The following is a 23,955-nucleotide window of genomic DNA, read 5'->3' as shown; positions in this document are numbered from 1 at the left end:
GCCTTTACTGTGGTACTGCAGTAATGTGAAAGCATTGCTCTATACTTCAATGTTTCCATTTTAAGACACTTTCTTCCTCAGCTTCCTTTGTACCTTTTTACTCCAACTGTGGCTTTGCAGATTAAGTGTTTACGACTGTCATACATGTCAGCTTTTCATGGACAAAAAACTGCTTTGTTGAGCTTGAAAAAAAACCTGTCAGGAGAGACATCTCTTCAGGCCAGACTGAAATATCAAACAAAAAACAGATGGACTGCATTAGAATTTTGGCTCAAACGTTCAATTAAATGTATGACCAAATACTTAAACAAATCTACCAGCTGTACTTTGTGTGCGAAGTAGCAAGTGGTTGCATGCCAACGTGTTTCACTAATGTCGACATTTGTAATGTCAGCATGCTGATGCAATCACCACCACGTGAATGTGCACCCACAGTCACTTTCATTGATCGGTAGCCACCGGGGGGACTTGACTCATCTATTTCATGTAAAAAGAGGTCCATATTTTAATGGTGCTGTATGCATACACGGCTCAAACGAGACGCTTTGAAAATCTAAACTCATGACATCAGAGTGTGGGAATTGTCAGCAGCTCTGATGCCACAGCTGCTCCAGTAGTTCAGGACTGGGGCACCGGGGCCCGGGGCCCCCCCCCCCCCCCCCACAACTCCCCGTCTGTTGAAACGGGGCTGCTGCTGCTGCTGCTGCTGTCGGGTTAGTGCTGGGTCGAACTGACTGCAGGCTTCAGTTTGAAGATCTTTCAGTCAAGCGTTTGAGGTCGACGAGATCGAAAGCTCAAAAGCTCCAAAAAGCTCGACCTCCCACTGGACGAGGAGAGCGAGCTGGAGAAAGAGAGGCAACGCCGGGTTCAAATTGTGCAACGTTTTTTTTGGGCAACATTGCAGCATACCGGTTTGCCTTCCAGCAAAAAAAGAAAGAAAAAAGAAACTGTAACGCGTATCAGAATAAATGCATTAGTAGTAAATTTATTGAAAAAGATACAACCAATTAGATGGATGGTTCACGGTCATGAAATATGTAACAGAACGTTATGGATTGCATCTTTTCTAACCTTTTTTTTTTTTTTTAATCATTTATACCTTTCAAGACTTTGCACAACAGTCACTGCTTTACTAACATTTAAAAAGATTGGTTGGCTTCTGTCGGCAAAATCATGAAACAAAAATAACCCAACTACAGTAACGACGCTTAGAAAAGTGGAGTTAAAATGAAACATAAAAAAAACGTAAAACGTTCTCTTATCTTACAAACTATGTTCACTTGGGTAATAAAAATGAGAAAAAAAGAAAAAAAATCTGTCAGCACCATTTTCTTGTTTTTAAACTATTTCAGTTTAATCAAATTCTTCCACATCAGTGGCAGCATGCTTAATAAAACGGTCAACCAATTTATTCAGACTAGAAAAGCCTCGTTTTGGAGGAATGGTACAGCATCTTTCTCTCAGACAGACAATCTATACTCGCTTGAGTAGCAAATAAAGGAAAAACATTTTTTTTTGCACCACTCCTTCAGGTCTTTCCCACCGTGTCAGGTAATTCATCAATTTATAATCAACTGTGGTGGCAAATGTCGAACACGTCCGTTCAAACACTGCGACAAAGAGGAAGTGACAAACAAGTGGCAACATAGTTCAATATTTATCAGCTAATCTCACTGGAATGGTTCATGAAAATGACCGCAAAAGGTCAGACAAGTTAAACCCAGCTGAACGCTGAGGTTGTCTTCGCAAAAGACAACGATACCCTCATCCCGACCCCAAAGTTCCAGAATCATGAGTCAATAAGAAAAGCCATGTAACAATTTCAAGCCATCTAAAAAAAAAAAAAAAGAAAAAGCTGTCTTCCTTCCCAGTAAAGTAATGTGTGACGTTATGTATAATGCTTTATTGTCCCTGTGACTTTGCTGTGCGTGATGTTGCTGCCCCCAGCTCTTCACGTTATGCAAGGTGGACGAAAAAGGGAGCAGTAAGTTCTTCCAGGATTCGATTGTGCATCTGGTTCTGTGTGACAACGTTTTGACGGGGTCCTCACGAAGGTCCGTGGTTTGAATCAGAAGTGGAGATACAGTACAGGTTCATTGATAAAAGTTCAGACTGGGTGCCTTGCACAGGTGTCTCTGTGTGTCCCGTCAGCCAGGTGTCCGTGTGCGCGAGCGTTGAGCGTGAAGAGGGTTCTCTTTTTTTTAGGAAGGACTGGAGGGGCCGTTGGAAAAGCTGGTGTCGGGCGACGCACTGGGCTGCTGCTGGCCCTCCGGTGTGCTGTCCGCCTGCAGCGACGCCATGGCCGCCGACGAGTACTTGCACTTGGAAGAGCCGCAGTCGCAGCTGAACAACTTGCTTTTGACTTCCCAGAAGTGGTCGCCGTAATTAAATCTGTGAGGGGGGATGAGAGAGACAAATTAGGATGACAGAAAAGTACTGCCATTTAATCCAAACCTGTCTTAATCCTACTTCTGAAAGACATAATGTCTTGAATTGGTTAAAAAAAAAAGAAGAAATGAAGAGTTACCCAAGCTCCTCTCCAGCTTTGATGTTTTCACTGGCGAAGAAGGCAATGTGTGGGAAACGAAGGTCCTGGTGCTTCGTGAACACTCGACAGGCAAACAAGTTGGGCTCGCACATGTGATTGAGGAAGCGGCTGATGTTTCCATAGAAACGGGCATCGATGCAGTATAGATCCTGTGGCTGGGAGGGAAGATAAATGAGCTAGAGACCAGAGGAAGAAAGAAAAGGCTGCACAGGTGGCTTAGAAATCCCACAGTAAACGGCTAATAGACGCATAGTGATTAAGTCGTAGCTGGGAGTGAAGGTATTTAAATATCTAGAAGATGTCTTCAGTGTAATAACACATTAGTTACCTTGTCATCCAGGCTGAACAGGTAGGTGTCATTCTGCCTCATTTCTGCTTCGGCTTCAGAGATGATCTCACCGACGTACCTGTTCAAAAGCAGGCGACCCGTCAGTAGCTGGAGGCGCCACGGAATCGTTTCAATGCAGTTGACACACGCGTCAAGATTTCATGGACGCGGGATTCTTCAAGGTTGTATTAGCGTAGACTGAAGTTCTGAGATACTGAGCTTCAAAGATTAGAAGGTAAACCGTTGACCAGTGACCAATCGCCACGGACAAACAAACACGTTAGAGGGCAGCATGAGGGACTGATAGAAACACATATTCCACACGGCGTCACTGAATCCTTTGCAGTCCGGAGCGGGCGTTTCAATCGCCCATTACAAAACTAAACGGTTGCTGCTTTGAGTTAGAATTGATTTCATTTTATAGGGATGCTGTTTGCACATCACATGAACAGAAATGTAGTAAAAAAAAAAATATTTGTAATTGTCAAATGTATTGTTTTTAATCTATTTATTTAATTAACTGTCAAATTATTAATTGAATACTGAAACAGTACATCATTAGAGAAATGTGTATATGCCTGATGTATATTATTGCTCAAGCCATCGAATGCTTCGAATTCTTGGGGGGAAGAGAATATGATGAACAGATGGTAATGTTCCTGAGGCTTTACCGGCAGTATGCTGACTTGACATATCTTTGAAGTTACTGTACTTAAGATAAAATACAACACAATGTTTTAAAAAAAAAACAACAAGGTTTAGATCAGGAATGCGTTTCTCAACACAAGTACCAAAATAAACAGAGGTGTTTCTTCACCTTTTTGTTTCTTTTTTAATTTATATAAAACAGCCCACACAACCTAAATGTTTTAATTGAAAAAAATAAAATAAAGCTTTAAAAAAAGAGTGAGAATACACTGGCAGGCTAGTGACTGGAACAGCAGCACCTCGACGGCACTTCTGAATGTGGGGTGGAAGGAGTAACAACATGCCTGCTCTGTGGTGTGTACAAATAAATACAAATCCCTGACGGATCAGCTGCAGCATATTAGTGGTCTTTGTGGGTCAAAACTGAAAGGTGACATACAGTGTTGTATTTGTGAACTTACTCGCATACAAAGGTCCCCTGTGGTATGTCTTGTACTGCACGGACACCCCAGCCCTTCTTACTGGTCCTGAAGACCTGAAGCCTGGTCCTGGAAGATACACAGTAAAGTTAGTTAGTTAGTAAAGACAGTTAGGACGAAACGTCCCAAGCACAATTCTACCACCACGTGAGTTGGAAGTTGCCAAACTGTCACGCAGACAAGGACTCGACAGAAGGAAAGATAACCTTTGGTGGAGAAAGTTGCAGGAAGTTTTTTTCTTATTTGGTGCACATTTTAATACCTGATTCCATTTTGCACAACGCGGTTCTTGCAGGTCCTCCAACAGGAACACGCGTGGTTGCATTCAAAGATGAGGGGAGGCTCCTCACGGCAGAACTCAGGGAGAAGACAACCTCTCTAAAAACACACAACAAAAGTATGCACAGGTCACATACTGACGGTGTCGTGTCTCGTGGTTTGGGATGGTCCAGGTGTCCCTATATACTTTCTGATACATCTTATCAAAAGAAGACGTGTGTGTGTGTGTGTGTGTGTGTGTGTGTGTGTGTGTTCTTACCTTATCATACCAGCAGCGCAGACTGAGTTGCCCACACATGCAGATACTTGTTGAACAGTCTTCTTTACAAACACAATACTGTGGATTAAGAAGAGAAGATGTTGCTGGTCACTTCACACAGCCAATCAGAGAGTTGAAAAGAAAAAAGGATATCTTTGTTTCCTTTAGAATACCGGATGAGAGGGTTTCTAACTCACTTGTAAGTGCGTTATGTTCCTGTCGATGTTCATGGGGGAGGTGACGCAGTTTTCGGGGATGTATTTGTAGTCATCCGGGTGAGGTTCACTGTCGACAGAGTTGACACAGGGAAGGGGAACACTCTCCTGTCCCAGAGCTACGTCACTGTAAACAGAGCACACGTCGGTTAGGGGCCGTTTAAAAAAGAAAGAAAGAAATCTGCCCTTCAAATGCTGAGGTGACAACTCCAGTGTTTTGCCATCTAATCAGCCCCAAACTCGTAGATGTTGACACATGCCCATCCCATAGCCCCCCCCCCCCCCCCCCCCCCCCCAAACGCTGCTATTTTCACAGTATCAGTTCAACCTCTGAAGGACTTTTTCCTCCACTCGAGAGAGCCTGGTGTTCTTGTCGTCCCTCTCTCTCGTGTTGGCCTGCAGGGCCGCCCAGGCCTTGGAGTTGTGGCTGCAGCAGTCCGGAGGGGTTTCTCCCTCTCGGTTCTTCAGAAACACATCTGCTCCTCGAGTCAGGAAAAGCCTGAGGGGACCACATTCCTCTGATCAACAACAACAAGCCACTTCTGAACAGCTTTTTATTTCATGTACACTTTTTAGCAAATCTCGTTTTTAACTACAGCTTCTGGAGGCAGTGACTCACGTGACGCATTCTAAGCGGTTCTCCCGGGCAGCGATGTGTAGAGGCGAGTCTCCGTGGATGTTGACGGCCTGCAGGTCACAGCGGGCGTTCAGGAGCAGCTCGGCGATCTCCACACTGCCGGAGAACGCCGCCCAGTGGAGGCAGATGTTCTCTTCCTGGACGACGAAACAACACAAACCAGCAGTTGGACGACGTTTGATGCTTGTGTAAAGCGTGTGACGCACAGAGTGGACAGACTCCTTCGCCCACCTTGTCTCTGATGCTGATGTCGGCTCCTTTGCACAGAAGCAGATTCACCTGGTCCACATGCTTGTACTCTGTCGCCCAGATCATGGCTGTCCAACCTCCGTCATCCTGAGGGGGGACAATGACACTTTCAAGCTCCGCAAACTGATGAGCCGAGTAGAGCTGAAACATTACCCACAATTATATTGAAATGTGATACAGCACTTTGCTGCAAGAAGGTCAGACATTTCACACAAAGACGCGTCAGACGCAGTGCACTCCTTGCTCTCAGCTCTGCATGAGTGCCGCATCTGTCTAGAGCCAATATTTCGCAAAGTGCGTTTGAATGAGGCACACGGTCGATATAGAACACTTACATTTGAATACTCATTGAGCAACGTTAGAAGAGCATTAAGTGGAGCCACTCGCTGATTCAATTAAGTTATTTCAGTTCCGTCCCGCTGCAGATCGTTCCTCGGAGCGCTTTGACAGCGTGTGATAAACACCTGAATTAAACTGAATGTTAACCGCGTGTGAACCCAGCAGCTGACGGATATTTCAATTCACTTCAAATTCACCTTTCTTTTAAGATAATATCTATGGTAAGATAAAATCATCTCTCCAGCATCTTCAGCCAAAAGTAGTTACATTACATTACGTGTCATTTAGCGGACGCTTTTATCCAAAGTGACGTACAATCATGTTACATTCATACACTGTAGACACAGCTACAGGGAGCAATTCAGGGTTAAGTGTCTTGCTCAAGGACACATCGACTAGGGCAGGGATTGAACCGCCAACCCTCCTGATTGAAAGACGGAGCTGCTAACCACTGACCCACAGTAGTTTAACCCAAGTCGGAATTATTATTATTAGACAACTTATTGAGGCAATGTTAGTGCAATACTTTTGATGTCTGGATGCTTAATTACCCTTGAATTCCTAATGTATGTCAGACATCTGCGTCTACGTAGGGTCAGACAGCAGGAAACGATAAGCTTGTGTCTCATGTCGAGACTAAAACAAAACTTGTAATCACAGAGGATCAAAACGACTGATTGAAAAAATGTGAAAGTGTACCAACCTGACAGTTGATGTTGATTAATCCTGTGGACAGAAGGTGCTCAACGATGTTGTAATGGCCAGACTTTGCCGCTAGATGGAGACACGTGAATCCTTCAACATCCTGAGAGCAGCAGAGAATCAATTGTTAATTCTTATTATGAACACACACACACACACAAATAAAAGCATCAGTAAGATGGCTGACAAAAGGTCAAATTGCTCATCACTGTAGAAAGAGAAACTTGATGCAAGTTCACCTTGTGCATGGCGCTGGCTCCAGCTCTCAGCAAGTACTGGACCGTCTCCATGTAGTTGTTCTCACAGGCCTCCATCAGTGGCGTCCGCTGATCTTCGTCACACATGTCCAAGTTTGCTCCCGCCTGAAGTGTGAAATGTCAGACGGCGGTTAGAGAACTCAAGAGAGCTTGAAATGGTCCTTGAGCATCTTAAGTATCACATTGTATAAAGTATGACATCTCTCCTCTTAAAACATTAAACTGAGGATCTAAAAAACAACCTTATTCATTAGCACAGGAGTAGGTCCAGGGCAGGACGGCAAGACCTTACCTGCACGAGCATGTGGCAGATGTCTTTGTATCCTCCCTCCGCCGCAGCGTGGAGCGGGGTGCGTTTGTTCTGAGAGTCCATCTTAAAGTTAGGGTCGATACCGTCCACTAGAAGATAAATGGAGAACATGCATTTGCATAAAAAAAGATGTTTTGATGTAGATGCAGACAGAGAAAAACAAGAGTTTATGGAGAACAAGATTGACGAGGTACGGTTTACACACCCAACATGAGCAAGACCTTCTTGAGTTCTCCCTGTTTGGCTGAGAGGTAAAGCTGTTTGGGATGAAAACGCAGCTTCTTTGGCCTGAGACACGCACGAGAATAAAAAAAACAAGTTAGTAGGTTGTCTACGTTTGTCTCAAACATCTTTTGGTCCTTCAGATAAATCATGACGACAGTCTGGTGGCGGAACGGACTTCTCTGTGTCGAGTGCCACCAGGATGCTCTCTAGAGTCTCTCGAGGTGGTCCTTGAAGGACGGGAGGTGGCACCGTTGTTCCCAACCCAACCAGCGTTGTCGGGCTCCGGGACGAACCAGGAACGGCAGCGGTGTCGAGTCCGTGTGCAGAACGAGCGGACAGCGAGCTGTCGGCCCTGCCGCTGACTTCAGCCCCCATAGTCAGACGAGAGGAGCTGGAAAAAATAAAAAAATTAGTAGTTCAGGTAAGCAGTGAATGACTGACTTTTCTTTGGGGCTTGATATTTTATTGCTGCGCTTAAACTATTCATACATATTCCCCAGGAGGCTACTAAGTATTATTTTACGCCCGACATGAACATCACACATCCTCCGATAATCATGCCAGGTAACTTCCTGCCCAATCTGACTCCCCAGGTGGTACTTTACCTGCCAGTGGTGGTGTCTGCTCGGCCCTCGGGGACCCCGGGAGTGGCCGGCCCGTGCTCGAGCGCGAGCGCGGGCACGGGCGGCACGGTGGAGGTGGTGTCGGCCTTGGCGATGGTGACCTCCTTGGCCTTGCCGGCCTCTTCTCCACAGTGGGGACAGAAGCTTTGACCCTTCAGCACCGACGCACAAGCTCGATGGAAACGGTGAGAGATGCTGAGGTCCGGCTGGCACTCCATGAAGGTCCCCTGCACAAGAAAAGCAAATAAGTCAATGGCCCTCACTGACTGCTGTGTTCACACAGGAAAGCAGATTACTATGGGAAATAAGAGCTGTAATAGTCTGGTTAAAAACCAACACTGCATGGCTGCCATTACGTATTGTGTTATCCATTGGTTGATTAACTGTTTAATGAAAACATACAAAGCCCCAAATATTTTTGTAGGCAATCCGCCATTCATAGATATGCTCTGAATTTGGAATTCAGCACCGTTATTATCTTGATCCTCGTGGGTTTAAGTCCCAGGAAACTCTAAAACTTGATTTTGTAGTTTTAATTGGCGTTAATTATGTATATTGCCTTGGCATCTGATTAGAAATGTCACTAGTTGCTTTAAATAGCTTCGACTTCATCTTCTTCTTTACTTGAGTTTTATCATCTTTATTTCCTGGTTCAGACGGTACCTATTGTTGACACGAGCTGACCGCTCCACCTCTGAAGTGTGATGGATTTATTTCAGTGTGAAACATCCAGAGTTTAATTCAAGTAACAGAGAAAAGGCACATTTGTGTGCAGTGCAAATCCTAACCAGAACCGAATAGGGAAAACAGAATTAGCTGTAATGGCCGATTCATACCGCTGCAGCCGTGCCCCTATGAGTTCATAGCACTGCTGTGGATTGTGCATTGAATGTTATTTATTTTGACACTCACAGCCCTGCAGAAGAAGCCACAGCCGGGGCAGCACTGGTGCTTCACCATGCCGTTGCGGTGGTCCTCGCACAGAACCAGCAGCTGAACCGAGTTGGAGGGACGCATCATTTCATGCTTCAGTATGGCACCTTGGCAGCGGGTCAGCTGTCCATCAACGCTCTCTGTGGCCATGCACTTCCTGTCGGCCAGCGTGAGGATCTCTCGGCTCTTGGGCGTCTCCATGCGGCAGCTGCAGAGCGGAAGCTCCTGAGCCTCCTCCATCACTGACCCGGGAACGTCTGCAGACAAACACAAGTCAGACTTTACCACAGTTCAAATTAGCTTCAGTTAATTCAACACAAGGACTCGCCCAAAATCATACGTTGGCTGCCGATGGAGCAATTTTTTCATCCAACAAAGTCGAACTTCTTTTGTTCGAAATGATGTCCAAACAGAAGCATCTGCACATTGTTGTGCAATACTAATACGTTTAAGTACTTTTTAATTTTTTTAAATTTATTTTATACACTTTATCCACTTTATTCTATTTCTACTCCGTCTGTATATATATATAATATTCTTCTTGTTTTTTACTCTTTTATCTTATTTCTGTTATTATAATACTTGTTTTACTTATTACTGTGAGCAATGCTGCTGTAATCCTGTAATTTCCCCACTGAGGGACTAATAAAGGATTATCTTATTTTATCTTATCTTGTGTCACTTAATTATGAATAAACTAAAATTTGTTAGAATTGAAAGTGACACGTATGATGCAACAGTCAGTGGTCTGTGGACACCAACAAACGTTTCTGACACACATATGTTCAGGATAAACATAATGCTGCTAATTATTATTCTAATTGGTAGAACCACATCAACACACATTATTATTATTATTATTATAAACAAATTGAACACGTTTCCCTCAATTTCTTCTAATCTCACCGTTGCTCTCTGAGGGAACCGTCGGCTCCTGGGGCTTGTTGAGGTTCACAGACTCGGGTGAGGAAATCTGTGTGCGCTCCTTCCCATCAGCCACCTGGGCCGGAGCTGAAGCCGGAGGCTCATCCACCGCCTCAAGTTCTGAGCAGAACGACAGTGATCAGTAAGTGAAATGCTTCACCGTTTGTTTACCACGGCATTCAAACCGTTCACAAGCGGAGAGAGAAAGCGACGCTAGAGTAAAAACAAATCATTCCTCATGTTAATATTTAAGTGGGAGCGTTTTTCTTTTTTGTTATTTCCAGACGTTTCTGGTGGAGCTGCATGTCCGCACGCTGGCCCCCGTTGAATTTAAAATATTTAGCTACAAAAATTTGCAATTTTAAACCCTGCAACTCTGTTCTCCTGCTCACCAGAACTTTGCTCTGACTTCCAATAGGAGTAGTTAATGTTATGGATAGGACTGTAACTGTAAGCTTTGACTGTCTGTTGCCATATCTTATGCCTCATGGTTTGTATGCCTTCATGATGCAGTTTACACCCGTGTGAATCGCTTTAACACAACAGGTCATTCAACCATTCACACCCACTCGTACACCGAAGGCACAGCTTTCAGGAGCACTTTGGGGTTAAGTTGGAACACATGGACTAGAGGAGTCAGGAATTGAACCGCCGATCATCTGAATGAGGGACGACCTGCTCCTCCCCCCTGAATGCACAACCCATGCGCCATCATGGCCTAACTGCTCAATCTAGATCTCATGCAGTTCTGGGCTCTCAACCAGCTTGAAGCTATTATTAATATCGCCAGTCAAAATACTTTTTCGGTCACATTTTTAGCCAATAAAAACTGATGCTCAACACGTGGACCGCAGGTGAGCGACTCGATGACTCTGTACAGGTGTGGGTGTGACATGAGCGGCGATCACCTTTGGCCTTTATCCTCCTCTTCCGTTTCCTGGACGGCCTGAGCCACTCGCTGTCTCTCTTCATTTTCTTTTTCAACTTCTTCTTCAGACTGGACTCGGTGCTCTGCGGCAGACGAATACAGCGATGATTTTCAAACCGTTCCGTCTTCACTCAAAAGAGATAGACGCAAGATGAGAATGCAACGCTCGTAAGGAGCGAGGCCGAATAGTGATGGCTTACCAAGTCGGAATCTGAGCCCCCCTCCTCTCCATCTACTTCTTCAGACTCTTCAGACTCCTGCTCGTCTGCCACCTGCACGGCAGACAGGGGGCAGAGTTCATCAGCAGCGCTTAACACACGACACATCGAGACAGGCGTCACTCTACTTAGATGGAAGTACGGTTTTCTTTTCTCGGGAACGTGGAACTTTTCCCAGCTGACAAAAAGCTGACCTGGGGAGTTCCCCCACAGACGGCATCTGAAGGCTTGTACCTCACATGTTTCCCATGTTGTCATCACCAACTCTTTTAAGACCCTAATTATTCTGGAAGTTATGTATTGCTTTCCCAGAGGGCCACCCAAGGCCGTCTACTGCCTGACTTTTGTTCAAAACATTTGAGATAACAATACTACAATACTGCCATGAACATACAAAATAAACTGATCACATCTCACGGCAGGGTAAAAAAAACATCCGTCAGGTGTGTTCCAACCTGAGAGGTGGGTTCAGATGCTGCCATGGGGACAGCGCCGGCAGGTTCTTCTGTCCGCTGCTGTCGCTCCTCTTCCTCAGACTCCACCTCCTCGGACTCTTCCTCTTCAGATGCATTTTCGACCTTCTCGCCATTAACGTTTGCCATCTCTTTAGCCTGCGACACAAGAGCGGACAAGACAACGACCATAACCAAAATATGCTAGGAAATAATTTGTGAAATCAAAACACAAAAACTCACCAGGTGGTTGTCAGACAGATTGCTTTGTTTCGGTACAGTTCATGTATGACTGCTTTAGCCTCATCTATTAAATTAAATAGTTATCTAAAGATAATATGATTCAGCTGGAAAAGCGCACAATGGGAAAAACAGTGCGTAAAGCCAGCACATCTATTTCTGTAAATTAAGGGCTTCATTTTGACCAAACCAGAGTGAACAGTGGAAAGACTGACCAACATGGTTTTATTTTGTTTCTGTTGAGTGGGAGTGCGTTTTAAAATGACATTTAAGGTAGTCTTAGTTTGGTGAAAATGAGAACCTATAACGGTTTAATAAGGGGGGAAAAAAAAGGTAAAGGAATATTTCCTTTCTTGACATTCTATGAGTTTATTTAGTTTATTTATCAGACTGAAAATGCTAAGAGAGCTTCTGGTACAAACACACCACTGGATCACGTTTTAATTCTCTGCATGTTTGACTTTTCAAACCTTGTTAACTGGCACGCTGACATTCAAGGACATTTCACAAAAGCGCGCAAGAGAACGGATATGTTTTAAAAATGAAGTGTGAATAAACGAGTGCCTGTGTGAACGTTTGAATATGCCAAATGAAGGGATTTTGACTAGTCATTGGTTCCTCAATGAGACGTCAACCCAGTGGCTAAATAAGGAGATCACTTAAAGGCACAATGAGTAGGATTTGTCGGTTACGGTTTTCTAAAACACAACTTCCCTCTCGTTTTGGAAACAGCTTTTTCCACTTGGCGTTTTGTCCAGCTCTATTGGATGTGTGCTCGCGGTTTGGCACCTAGTACCTACTTTTTAATAGAGGTTGATGCCCAGAATGGTCCCGAACACAGAAAAATAAAAATAAAAAAAAGGCAGTGGGGCAGTGTCTCCGTCATGCACTCGAATTGGGTCAGAAGTGACGACTGAGAGGGATTTACATGGTCTACACATTGTCGTCCAGGATAATCCTACTCATTGTGCCTTTAAATGGTGTTTGTTTTGGTAATTGTGGGGAGCGCAGACCTGCGAGCTCTTGGCAGGCTTTTGAAGTTCATTGAACATCTCCAGCACAGTTCTCTGCTTAAGCACTTTGGTTTTCTTCTTGGGAACCAGGCTGTACATTCCCATCCTCCTCTTCTTCTTCCGGGATGAAAACGCTCCCGAGTACAGACCTACGGCACAAGAGAACGACACACATGTTTACAGCACAAATGTCAATAGAGATGACGCTCTGGTCTGATTACTGAGCTCTGAAACGCAAGGTCACGTGTTACTGGAGTCTGACCTAGTTGGAGCTTAGCTGGAGCTGGAGGAGCCGGACAAGCTTGAGGAGCCGCAGAAGCCGGGGGCTTCGGAGGACCCTCGGGAGCTGGAGGAGCCGGAGGTGTTGGTGAAGCTGATGAAACCGGCGGACTCTGAGGTAGATGGTTCTGAGCAGAGGGCTGCTGCGAGGATTTCTGAGCGTCAGGCGCAGCATGAGTCTCCATCTTCTCCATTTTGGCGCTCTTTGCTTCTCTTAATTCCCTGTTAAGAAGCTGCAGGTAACAACCAAAATCAGTCAGGATCATTGTGTTACCAACGGATTTACTTTAAGTTTATTTGTTTTAATTGTTATGTCCACATGATCGAGAGTCACACTGCAAGAGACCACTGTGTTACATTAAACAAGGTCCTCCTACACCAAGCAAGGCTCAGAAAACCACCCATTTAGAAAACCACCCATTTAGAGAACGCCGTCCCGGTAAATGGGATGATTTTTCTATTAAACATAATTACATAATATGAAACATTTTTAAAAGATTTGTCTGATGTACCGGAGCACAGGTCACTGCATTTAGCAATTTTATAATCGTATATCAGGGCTGCACGATTATTTCGATCAATACAATTATTCATTGATTTTAGGGACAAAATATTGTTTATGCACTTTCACATTCAAATAAACAGACCATTGCATTTATTGTTCTACATTCCTGCTAATTAACTAATCATCGACTTAAAATGTGGTTCCTCTGAACCTGAATCGAGCAATATTTTATTAATCATGCAGCCCTATTTTACGTGTGATTTGGCACAAAGAGAAGACTCTTTCCTGTTGCGGCATGACATGCACAAAGACAGGTACTGACAATTGAAGATATTTTAATTTATGTTGTAATAATGATTTCAACGACATCGCCCTAACAGAAGAGAGAAAGATACAGAAAACAGCAGCTGATGAGGCACCAGATCCGGACGGTTTACCTTTTGTGCCGGACTCACAGCAGGTCTGGACATGGTCTTGCGTGCTCTGTGTATGGTAACGGGTGCAGGAGGTGGGGCAGGAGACGAGGCTGTGCCGTTCTTAGTGTCTGGTGTCTCCTGTCCCGACATAGTCCCTGTACTGGGGTCAGTCCTTAGTGCGGCTGAACTCTGCGCACACCCAGAAGCCGAGGCCGGGGGAGATTTGGCCGCGTGCCCCCCCGTCGGTGAGCCCGAAGGCAACCAGTTAGTCCTGTGAGGGGAAACTCCCGAACCCGGCTTTGCAACAGAGCCGCCTTCCTGCTGCTGCTGCTGCTGCTGCTGCTGCTGCTGCTTCGTGAGAATGAATCCGTTGCTCCCAGTAACGGAACCGTGCGGTGGCTCCACGTTCGACGTGCCATTTTCATTCAGCAACAGCAAAGTTTTGTTGTTGTTGGCGGCTGCAGAGCCGTGTGTCGGGCTCTTGTGCCGCGTGGTGTCGCATTCGGTGCCGTTGAGCATCGTCTCTGATGGAGGGGAAGAGGACAGTCTGACACCTATCTCTTTGTCTCCATCTGTGGAAGAATTACGATGTAAAACGATGTAAACAGTGAAATTCAACTTGAAAGCACTTCATCTATGAAAATTAACAAATACCTGGTTTCTCCTCTCTGTTGCTTGCGGCGTCAACTTCTTCTTTCTTTGTGGATGCCCCCTTATCCACGCTGCCCTTGGCTAGACCAGCGGGCTGATGGCAAAAGAACACATGTCAAGGGAAACCAAACGTAGAGCTCCAACCAACAATTATTTCATTGTTGTTTTCAATGAAATAAATCGGTTTCACTCAATCGGTTAGTTCCAAAACAGACAAGAATCATCTTTAAAAGGTATCATCTTTAAATCATTTGTTTTGTCTGACCAACAAAAGCCAAATACTCTCAATTCATGATATCAGTGCAGAGACAATTCCTTGAATTTAGGGATCAGTCGATTGACGGAAACAATTTCCATAATCAATTCACCGATTAGCTCATTTATCAAGCAAAAATACCAAACATTCCCTGTGCCAAAACAAGACAATTTAAGACTATGATCAATGGACTAGTTGGGAAAAAAAAAATTATGAGAATAATTGTTGCCACCCTAAATGATAAAAATGAATATAAGCAGAATAGTGTTTGCCAATATTGCTTGCTTATCAAAATTGGTGTGAATTAATTTTATATCAACTGACAAACAAACAAACAAAAATACAGGCCCAACTCAAGCAACAGGATCTGAATAAAACCAACTTCCGTTTGTAAACCGAATGCTGTGTCAAAACCTCTTTTCAGTAACGTATCTTTGTCAGAATCAGAGACTATAGAGTGAGCCAAGAGAATGAGGGTGACGACCCCCATACACTTTCATTGTCTCTCTATCTATGCCACAGCCAACCAGGACAGCAGGAGATGCACAGCCCAGGCTTCAATAGAAATCACCCACAGACCGTCTTTACATCTCACAGGGTGGGGTGGGGGGGGTGGGGGCAGTCGAAGAGACAACACCAGGAAATGTGAAAACTCTTCTCTTCCTCCTGAGCGGACCGTCATCCTGGCTCTCACTCTAGGGGACAAAAGAGGCTCAAAGGACAAACAAGAGACTAAACCACGCTTTTGCGTTCCCTTTGGGCTCCACCTTTGCTTGTCCAGGCTGCCCCGCTTGTCTTCACACTTTCCAAAACAACATTTTAGATAAAATGCTCAAAGGAAAGTGGTCCTATGTCCGTTTGTCCTTCAAGAGCAGCACTCCTTTCCGGGCTTATCAGGAAGGTTTACAGTCCCCTTGACCAATTGTGACGCTCATACCAAGCTGAATTAAGGTGGCTACATGGACACCGTCGCTGCTTAAGGCTCGGGTCTTATCTAGAAGGCAGAGGAAACATTTTTCTCCCAATCACGAGACCTGTGAGAGACAGAGGCCACTAAAAGCTTAATTTTAACAGAAGGATTCAAGTGATCGAGTTGACTGCTGTTTTGTCCTGAAAACCTGCACGCAACCGACTTCCCACCTAAATAAGCCACCAGGACAGAGTTCCCAAATCATTCTCCAGACACGTGCTCCCGAGTCCCTGAACCGGACACGGACATGCACCTTGTCAAACAGCAACAAGGCCAGGGCGGGAGCCGGGGAGCACATCCAGGAGCACAATATCCCAGTGGGTTTCCCAAAGAAACATCTAGTCTGGGGCAATTCTCTGTGGTGTCTGATCTCAAGGCACCTAGTGAGCACATGTGAGGGCGAAGAGAAGAAGAGTCCTTCAGTTCCTTATTGAGGAGAGACAGTTACACACCAAAAAACAACACACACCAGCCTCAGCCCTCCCCCTAGTGGTGGAAAGTGGAACGGACACACTGGAAACGGAAAGGAAAGGGGGGGGAAGGGAGGCAGAGAAGCCTGTCTGCAGATCTCCGCCATTTCGCAAACCAGATTGTTTACTGACACAACGCGGCCATTGCAGCGGTTTTCCACTAGATGGGGAACTTAAGGGTCTTGAGGCACGTGGATGGGGATATGTGGGCCTCTGAATGAAGCTCCAAATGTGACGCCAAGGCTCTGAGTGTTGATCAGGAGTAGCACATTAAAAATAATGAAGTATATGTATATGTTATGGCTGCAAAAAGGAGGCTACGATGGCCCAGAGTTTACATTCCAAACGGCAATATTAAAAACTCATACAAGTAAATCAGCTTAGAGCTTATTAGAAATAAGCTCGTCACAGATTATATGGAATATTTTAATGCTGTAAAATATTCTAATGCATCAATCGTTCGCTGGCCCTACAACATAATGTGAACCCTGTGTGACAAGGCCCGGATGTTCACACCGACGGGATCGTAAAACCTAACACAGGAGGCCTGAAAACTAAAACACAAACACGATACGCTGACACACTTATCCCAAATGAGGCTAAATGCTAACAAACGCACCCAACACAGCCAAAGATAACAATGAGTCATTAGGTGATCCACACATTCTTGCCATGTGATCCCTTCGAGTTAAGCAGGATCTACTTGTGAATCCTCAACTATGGGCTGTGAGACATTTGACCAAAGGGGGATTGTCCACTTCCTTTTTGTTTTTTTAGAGGCCTGTGGTAAAACTATGCAGTATTTCAAAAGAAAAAGGGCATCAGAAACATTTCTTTGTCTGGTTTTTCTTCTCGAGAACCTTCAGATTCATGTTGCAGCCCCTTCAACTGCACATCCTCAACAGAAAAATCACAAATATGGGGGCTTCCTGGTGATCGTCTACTGGTCTGACACGCTGACCACGCAATCACAATGATCCCAGTCTGCAGGAGCGTCAGCACCCCCTTATCTCCTGTCACCTCTCCGCTATCTAAACAAAAAGGCAAAAACCTCCCAAAATAACTTACAAATCCCAAAATAATTGAGACTCTTATCTGCATAAAATCCAGGAATTAGCCAAGTGTACCTGTCCGTATACGCAAACTGACTGATGCGAGGCCCTCAGCCAGACAGCTGCACGGAAGATCAAAGCCGGTAAACATTGGAGCCTAACATGCATCCAGCCTGATGTTCTAGTAAATTCCTGGTCACACGTCCAGTTCCCGGAGACATCATACTAACCATGTGGGATGGAGCAAAAAGGATAAGAAAAAACTTCAGTTTCAGGAGGTCAGACAGTTACATCATATGTCCCGTGCTGTGCTCTAAATACAGCTGTTGTGCTCTCCAACAACAGGATCCAGCAAAGCCACACATTCAAATCTCTCTTTGATACAGCGGCGCTGCTGCTGAACGAAAAGCACTGCTCCTCGAGAATAAGTCCTTGATTTTCGGGAATCAAGAGCAATCAGTCTGCTTCTGAAGCAGCCGCAACCGTCTCGAGAAGCGCACCTTACAAACCGAGAACCCATCTCAACGAGAAGACAGCAAGAGCTCAAACCAACTGATGGTAACTTTTATAGAAAACGGCTAAAAGGAACTGAGGGCGAGACGTGGCATCTCTCCTCAGACCTTTCAAAGCCAACCAAGGGTAAAGAGTATCAAGCCAACATGTCTTTTCCCTCGTGTGCCTCCAGGAAGCATCATACCTGCTTTCTTCTCATGGCCTCCATTGAGAAGAAGAAGGCGTCAGAGAGAATGAGAGTGTGTGTGTGTGTGTGTGTGTGTGTGTGAGGGAGAGTGTGGGTGTGTGAGAGAAAGAGAGAGAGAACGAACGAGGGAAGGGTGAGAACAGAGAGAGTGAGAGAGCGCAAGAATGTGTCGAACAGATTGCTCCTTTTTTTTTTTTTTTTTCTTTCTTTCCCCGCATGCACATTCACCTCGCCGGTCATGTGACCTGGTGGCTCCCTCTGTCGGTCCTCCTCTTCAGAAGGGTATCCACAGAGCATGCTCAGTGAGCTCAAGCTGTAACACCACTCCATTTCTGTAAACTAGTAGATCCTCGTTGCCACCGAAGGTACCCACTGGAGCAGACTCACCATATACAGTACACACTGCGTAGCTGTAAGGCTGGAGAAACATATCCTGCTAATGTTTCCATCTCACACATGCTAATATTGAGGTCAACTGTAGTTTTTGTTACAAGAACCATTGTTCTCCTTTTCTTTCTTTCTTGTTGTTGTCTTATTCCATTTTTGTGTAAAATGGAAATATATTTGGTCAATCAAGTTTAGAGGGGGTGGGGGGGATTTAGGGCCTCAAAGCAGGTGCGTCTGAGGACAGGAGGGAACAAGGAGGGAAAGGAAATGGAGGAGGCAAAGGCCCCAGAAGCAAACTGGATGTCAGCGAGGAGCCCGATTAGCCAAACATTTGCAATGATGGACACCGGCCACATCCAAACCTCTAAAACAGGAGGGTCTTTTGTCTCCAAGGCAGCAAAAAGGGCGCTCCCCGGGCGTGCAACAGATATTTGAGTCACAGAAATTAAGTAACAGACTGAGCGGCCATTGAGGGAAAGGCCTCAAAGGAATTCCAAAAGCAACCACAAAAAGGACCTGATGATAAACTTGAAGTATTCGGTTTTCCTCAGTAAGAACTGAGTGAATACAAATGTACAATCCCAACTGAGCGTAATGCATATTTACAAAAAGTGTTATGATCTCTGTTGTGCTTTTTTCCCTTCATTATAATAATCTGTTGATTATTTTGTAATCATCCAGAATTCACTACGTTTCTCTTATAACGAGTTGCTTTGTCCATCTAAAAATGCAATGACATAAATGAGAGAAAACCCTCACAATAATGCTATAAAATAAATTCATTGCTAATCAGAACAGTAGCTTGTCACTTTGCAAAGCGATACGTGTCTTCTCCTCAGGGGTGGTGTTCAGTCCCGTAGGAATGCAGATATGTCGGTGGCTTCTCCCGTTTCACAACTGAACAATGACAACCAACCTTGTCTCGACATACAGGCTCAGGCTTTATCAACTTTCATGGCTCAATGTTCTTCCCACCAACCATGGTAGAGTTGAAATGAGAGAGTTGAAAAGCCAGTGAACACCCACAAGACACAAAAGAAGGCCAACCATAAATCAAAGAACAGCAGCTTATTGCCGAGTGACACAAGCTCGTTCTGTACACAAACAAAACTAAAAACTGGAGCCTGCAACAATATAATGTGAAACTCATTTTACTTAGAGCATAACAAAAGGTTTGTTCCCATTAGTCACATTCTAACAAAGTTGATTTAAAGAAGATTTATTTGTATGCAATAAAGAGACGTTCTGTCTGTTGGTCCACCTCTTTGGTCCTGACAGCTATTGGATGGGCTAGGTTGCCATGACATTTGGCTAAAGACATTCATGATCAGGAGGATAAAGCCTACTGATGTTCCTCTAGCTCTACGATGAAGTTAACATTTATGATTAATTTATTGACGTAATTGCACCGTAATATCTCCGTGAATGCAACATGGTAAACGACATTACAACAAATTAAAGGTAGCTGTTAGCGGCCCAGTCCAACTTGGCTAAATATAAGAGCGAACAGCTAACACACAGAGGTTGCATTGAATAACATTATAATGCGTTCAAGCTCTATTCAGAAAAAAATGGTATTAGGACAAGGTCAATTATATTGTTATAATGTGTTAAAATGTAATCTTGCAAAATATTTTGGCAAGAAACTTAAGGCATACATTATACATTTTCACCTTTTTCTCCCCACTTAAAATCATCAGGATAACATTTAAATGTATTCAATACGTTGGTTTAAATCAAAAACTACTAACATTCCCATTAGCCTTGGCTGTATTTTGTGTTGAGTGCTAATAGTAAACAGCAAGTATGCTGACATGCTACACTCAGATGTAATTCTCAGATAGTACAGAATTGTATCTTCTGCTTGTTACTTTGGCTGTAACCAAAAGGTTCAACCGAGTCCTAAACAGTACGCTTTATTGCTACGTTATCCTTTTCAAAATAGCAATAATTAGACTGGATTGTTTTTATCATCTTAATTATTCCTGGGAGGGGGTAATTTTGTTTAGTTTTGCACTAACCAATCCTAAGCAAGAGACTTATTCATCCCACTGAGGCAATATTTAGCATAAGGGGTTTCATATTGATAAGAATGTTCTCTTAGGCCACTCAAAACAACCTTTACAGCTGCATCAATCCCAGCTACACATTAGCATTTTTCAGTCACAATTGTTCATGAACAAAGCTATGTAGCCATGTCTCCACGTAGGCAGCAATTCAGAGGTTTGCAACCAGGCTACAGATATGACAGAAAGGTCTGTAAACTGTACCAATATCAAAATGATCAGAAGTCTATCAATGTTTTATGATCCCAAAAGAATGACTTCATATTTTTTTGTTCTTCAAATTAATTATATACCTCAATCAAGTTTAGCGTATTTGCACAACGAGCGGATTGGCGTGCGAGGAAATCCCCCTTTGGCAACCGCAAATGAAATGTTGGAAGACTTGTCTGCAGGACCAGTCGGGCAAGTGCTAGCAGATAGACAAAGGGAATCAAAATGATTTCTCAGTCATGACTGACTGTCAAAGTACATAATAAATAGTTATATGGCATTCATCCTCTGTATGTTACCGATTTGTTGATGTTTTATAAAAGGTTTAACCTGAGCCAGGCCCTTCAAGCAATCATATCACCTCCATACATACACACGTTCATGTATTAGTATCGGGCTTTTTATTTATTTATTGGAACATACATTCAAGTGTAGCTTTTCTGAGGCTGTGAATTGATTTAGAATCATGGGACATAATAATTGTAATTATTACTTGGATGGATGTTCTCCTCTAACCGCTTGTGATTAAGCGAACTGCGTCACATTAAATCATACCTGGTGCAGGGCTCTGCTTCATGAATGTCACATGGTCAACAACTACATGCCTATTTTTTGCATTTGTGCCATTTAGTCATGCGTCAGCAACATCATAACCATACGATTTACGGTAGACATCTGAGAGGACATGACATCATGTGGGTGGTATCTGCCAACAAGCCAACAATGGCCATTCTAACTCCATGTATTTTAACTACAGGAGCCCAAAGAACTGTTTGACATTCAACCAACCTCTTCTCCTGCTGTATTTCCTGTATGAATGCACACACAAACTGGATGCTGAATGACACACACACACACACACACACACACACACACACACACACACACACACACACACACACACACACACACACACACACACACACACACACACACACACACACACACACACACACACACACACACACACACACACACACACACACACACACACACACACACACACACACACACACACACACACACAACTGAGTGATAAGGAAATCAGGAACACCTGTCTGGTGTAGTGCAAAGAGAAACAGGAGACCGAAACTCGAGCTTTCTTTACGATGGAGTGTTGTTGAACATTAAGGATGGTACTATAAAATAACATGCTGCAAATCTCTGGGTAGCAAAATGTTATCTGTCCCAGCAATTCATATGAAGTCTGTTCCAACACAGAAAGTAACACATTTCAGTCAAAGCAGTGAACAGCACACATTTCGACGACCCATTAAATTACAACCACAATACAAAAGTAGATCTAGTGGAAACTGATGATGGGGTCTGATGATTTAGGGGCATTGTTTCTAATAAAGACATGTAGCTGCATTTTTCAATGCTTCAATGAAAATCCATTCACCTCCATTGTATAAGTGAGAGGCCTTTTTTGTTGTTTTTAGATAGATAGATATCAAAAAGTATCAACAGATAAAACAAACTATTCACATGGCTATTTGCCTCCAGATGCATCTTTTTTTGTAATGTGGGTGAACTGACCCTTTCAGGCCACCATATCAACGTGTCAAATGCATCAACGCATCCCACAGGGCAAAAGTTATGCGTGCAAACGACCGCGGCCGAAGAGCTCAGTGTCCCACACTTCTACTCCACTTAGCCGACGAGCAGACATCCCAACGCTGCTTGAGCGACCTCTGCCGAACGAGAACAGATCTCCAAAAAAAGAAACAAAGACTTAAGATCTGACACATTTGCACACTTTTCTGTGCCACTGCAGTCAATCAGTTCAACCAGTCCGTCTCTAAGGACGAAACCTTACACAACTTGTTACAGCCAAACACCTGGACTGGTTTCTACCGACTGAAAGTCATGGACCAGAACTGCAGATAGCTAACAAAGACAACACTGCACCAGGAGAATAAATATGTAAAACCATTTTTTAAAAGTTTTATGGGAAAAACGCAATCATGCGCTGAGCATCAACGCCGGTTTAAGAGCTCGCGCCATATGTTTACAGTGGGAGGCTGCAGGCAGCACTGCCAGTGTTGCCTTCATTTGACTGCATCAATTATCACGTAGCTAACAAACAGCACAGCAGAAGGAAATACCACATTATCGGCCGGGCAGAATACGAGCCGCTCCACCTTACACAGAGATTAGCCTCCGACGTTCAAAGAGCATATTAACCCTGAATTAAAAACTGTTTTTGTGTGGATTTTAGAAAGTGTGCACTGTCCGCTAACTAGCACGGCTGCTAGCAGCTAGCTAAAACAGCAGTGTACAAATAGCCACCGGTGAGCCGGTGACAGACAACGCCGCTAAAATCGCGAAACAGCACCGGCTTCAACTGCAGGCACGTCTGTCTCCAATTTATTTTGAACCGCTAAAAAAAGGCATAGAAGCAGGATAGTGACGTGAGCCCCGGACCATGAATAACTCATCCTCGGCTCGCAGCCCACAGTGCGCCTCGGACGGTCACATTCAGGTTCCGGGGCGCAGCATCTTCCTGCACATTCAGCTGCCCTCCGGTCCAGCACAAAAGCAAGAGACTGCGGGCTGGCAGCGGGCAATTTACGACAACGCGACACCGCTACACCGACAATTCTCCCGTTTACAAGCGGGGTCCCGGCTGCCGGGGCGGAACATATTTCCCCCGGCTCGGAAAACCGTTTTGAAAGTAAAACAAGCTTAGCGTAGATAACGCTCACAACACTCACCTCGGGTCCAACCGAAGCCATGGTGCCTGGACGTAAACTCCGCCCACCCCCCGATTACGTCACATAAATTGATTTGGAGCCGGTTTAATACCACACCTGGGAATATGATTGTTTATTATAATGTAAATAATAATAATAACAATACCCTTTAATATCCCTTAGAATACCCGTGTTAAGATCACAGAGAAGTGGATTATATAACAGCACAATAAGGAGCAGCGTTCAAACACACTGAAAAAGGTGCATCTAACTGAAGAGGCAACAGATGTATACACATACAAACATACAATCCATTACCCGAATGCAAACACAAATGGCACTTGATTAGAACAATACCATGTCAGACCTTTGCTTTTATTATAGGGCATCTCAAAATGTCTGCTATTAAGACGAATGCTGAGTTGGCTTTACTGCATTAAGGACACACATAAACTATACTTCATGAAAACAGAATTTCCTGATAAAAGGCC

The 23,955-nt window shown here is 44.3% G+C and overlaps 1 protein-coding gene across 1 annotated transcript; it reads right to left on the bottom strand.

The window, feature by feature from the left end:
• Positions 1-969: 969 nt before the first annotated feature.
• ehmt1b (euchromatic histone-lysine N-methyltransferase 1b) lies at positions 970-23,537 on the bottom strand. The gene is made up of 26 exons (XM_034546911.1): positions 23,486-23,537; positions 14,661-14,751; positions 14,028-14,578; positions 13,069-13,318; positions 12,807-12,955; positions 11,557-11,712; positions 11,084-11,155; positions 10,864-10,966; positions 9,938-10,075; positions 9,011-9,288; positions 8,081-8,325; positions 7,651-7,866; positions 7,456-7,538; positions 7,233-7,339; positions 6,923-7,045; positions 6,685-6,786; positions 5,625-5,729; positions 5,376-5,530; positions 5,085-5,255; positions 4,739-4,883; positions 4,542-4,619; positions 4,266-4,381; positions 3,986-4,072; positions 2,877-2,955; positions 2,528-2,703; positions 970-2,391 (listed from the first exon to the last, which is right to left on the bottom strand). Exons 1-26 carry the CDS (start codon positions 23,504-23,506, stop codon positions 2,202-2,204), a joined length of 3,987 nt encoding a protein of 1,328 aa, XP_034402802.1. The 5' UTR covers positions 23,507-23,537; the 3' UTR covers positions 970-2,201.
• Between the last annotated feature and the right edge of the window lie 418 nt (positions 23,538-23,955).

This window comes from Cyclopterus lumpus, chromosome 12, assembly GCF_009769545.1.
Source record: "Cyclopterus lumpus isolate fCycLum1 chromosome 12, fCycLum1.pri, whole genome shotgun sequence".
NCBI lineage: Eukaryota > Metazoa > Chordata > Actinopteri > Perciformes > Cyclopteridae > Cyclopterus > Cyclopterus lumpus.
Note: the sequence above shows the minus strand (reverse complement) of the source record. Positions and strands in the feature narration are given on the sequence as shown.

Bases quoted from the DNA above. Each gene is read 5' to 3' on its own strand.
- ehmt1b (XM_034546911.1), bottom strand. From the start codon at position 23,506: ATGGCTTCGGTTGGACCCGAG. The intron at 11,156-11,556 runs GTTGGAACACAC...TCTGCCGTGCAG, and splicing joins CATCTGAACCCACCTCTCAG to GTGGCAGACGAGCAGGAGTC. The intron at 5,531-5,624 runs GTGGGCGAAGGA...TTCGTCGTCCAG, and splicing joins ACATCAGCATCAGAGACAAG to GAAGAGAACATCTGCCTCCA.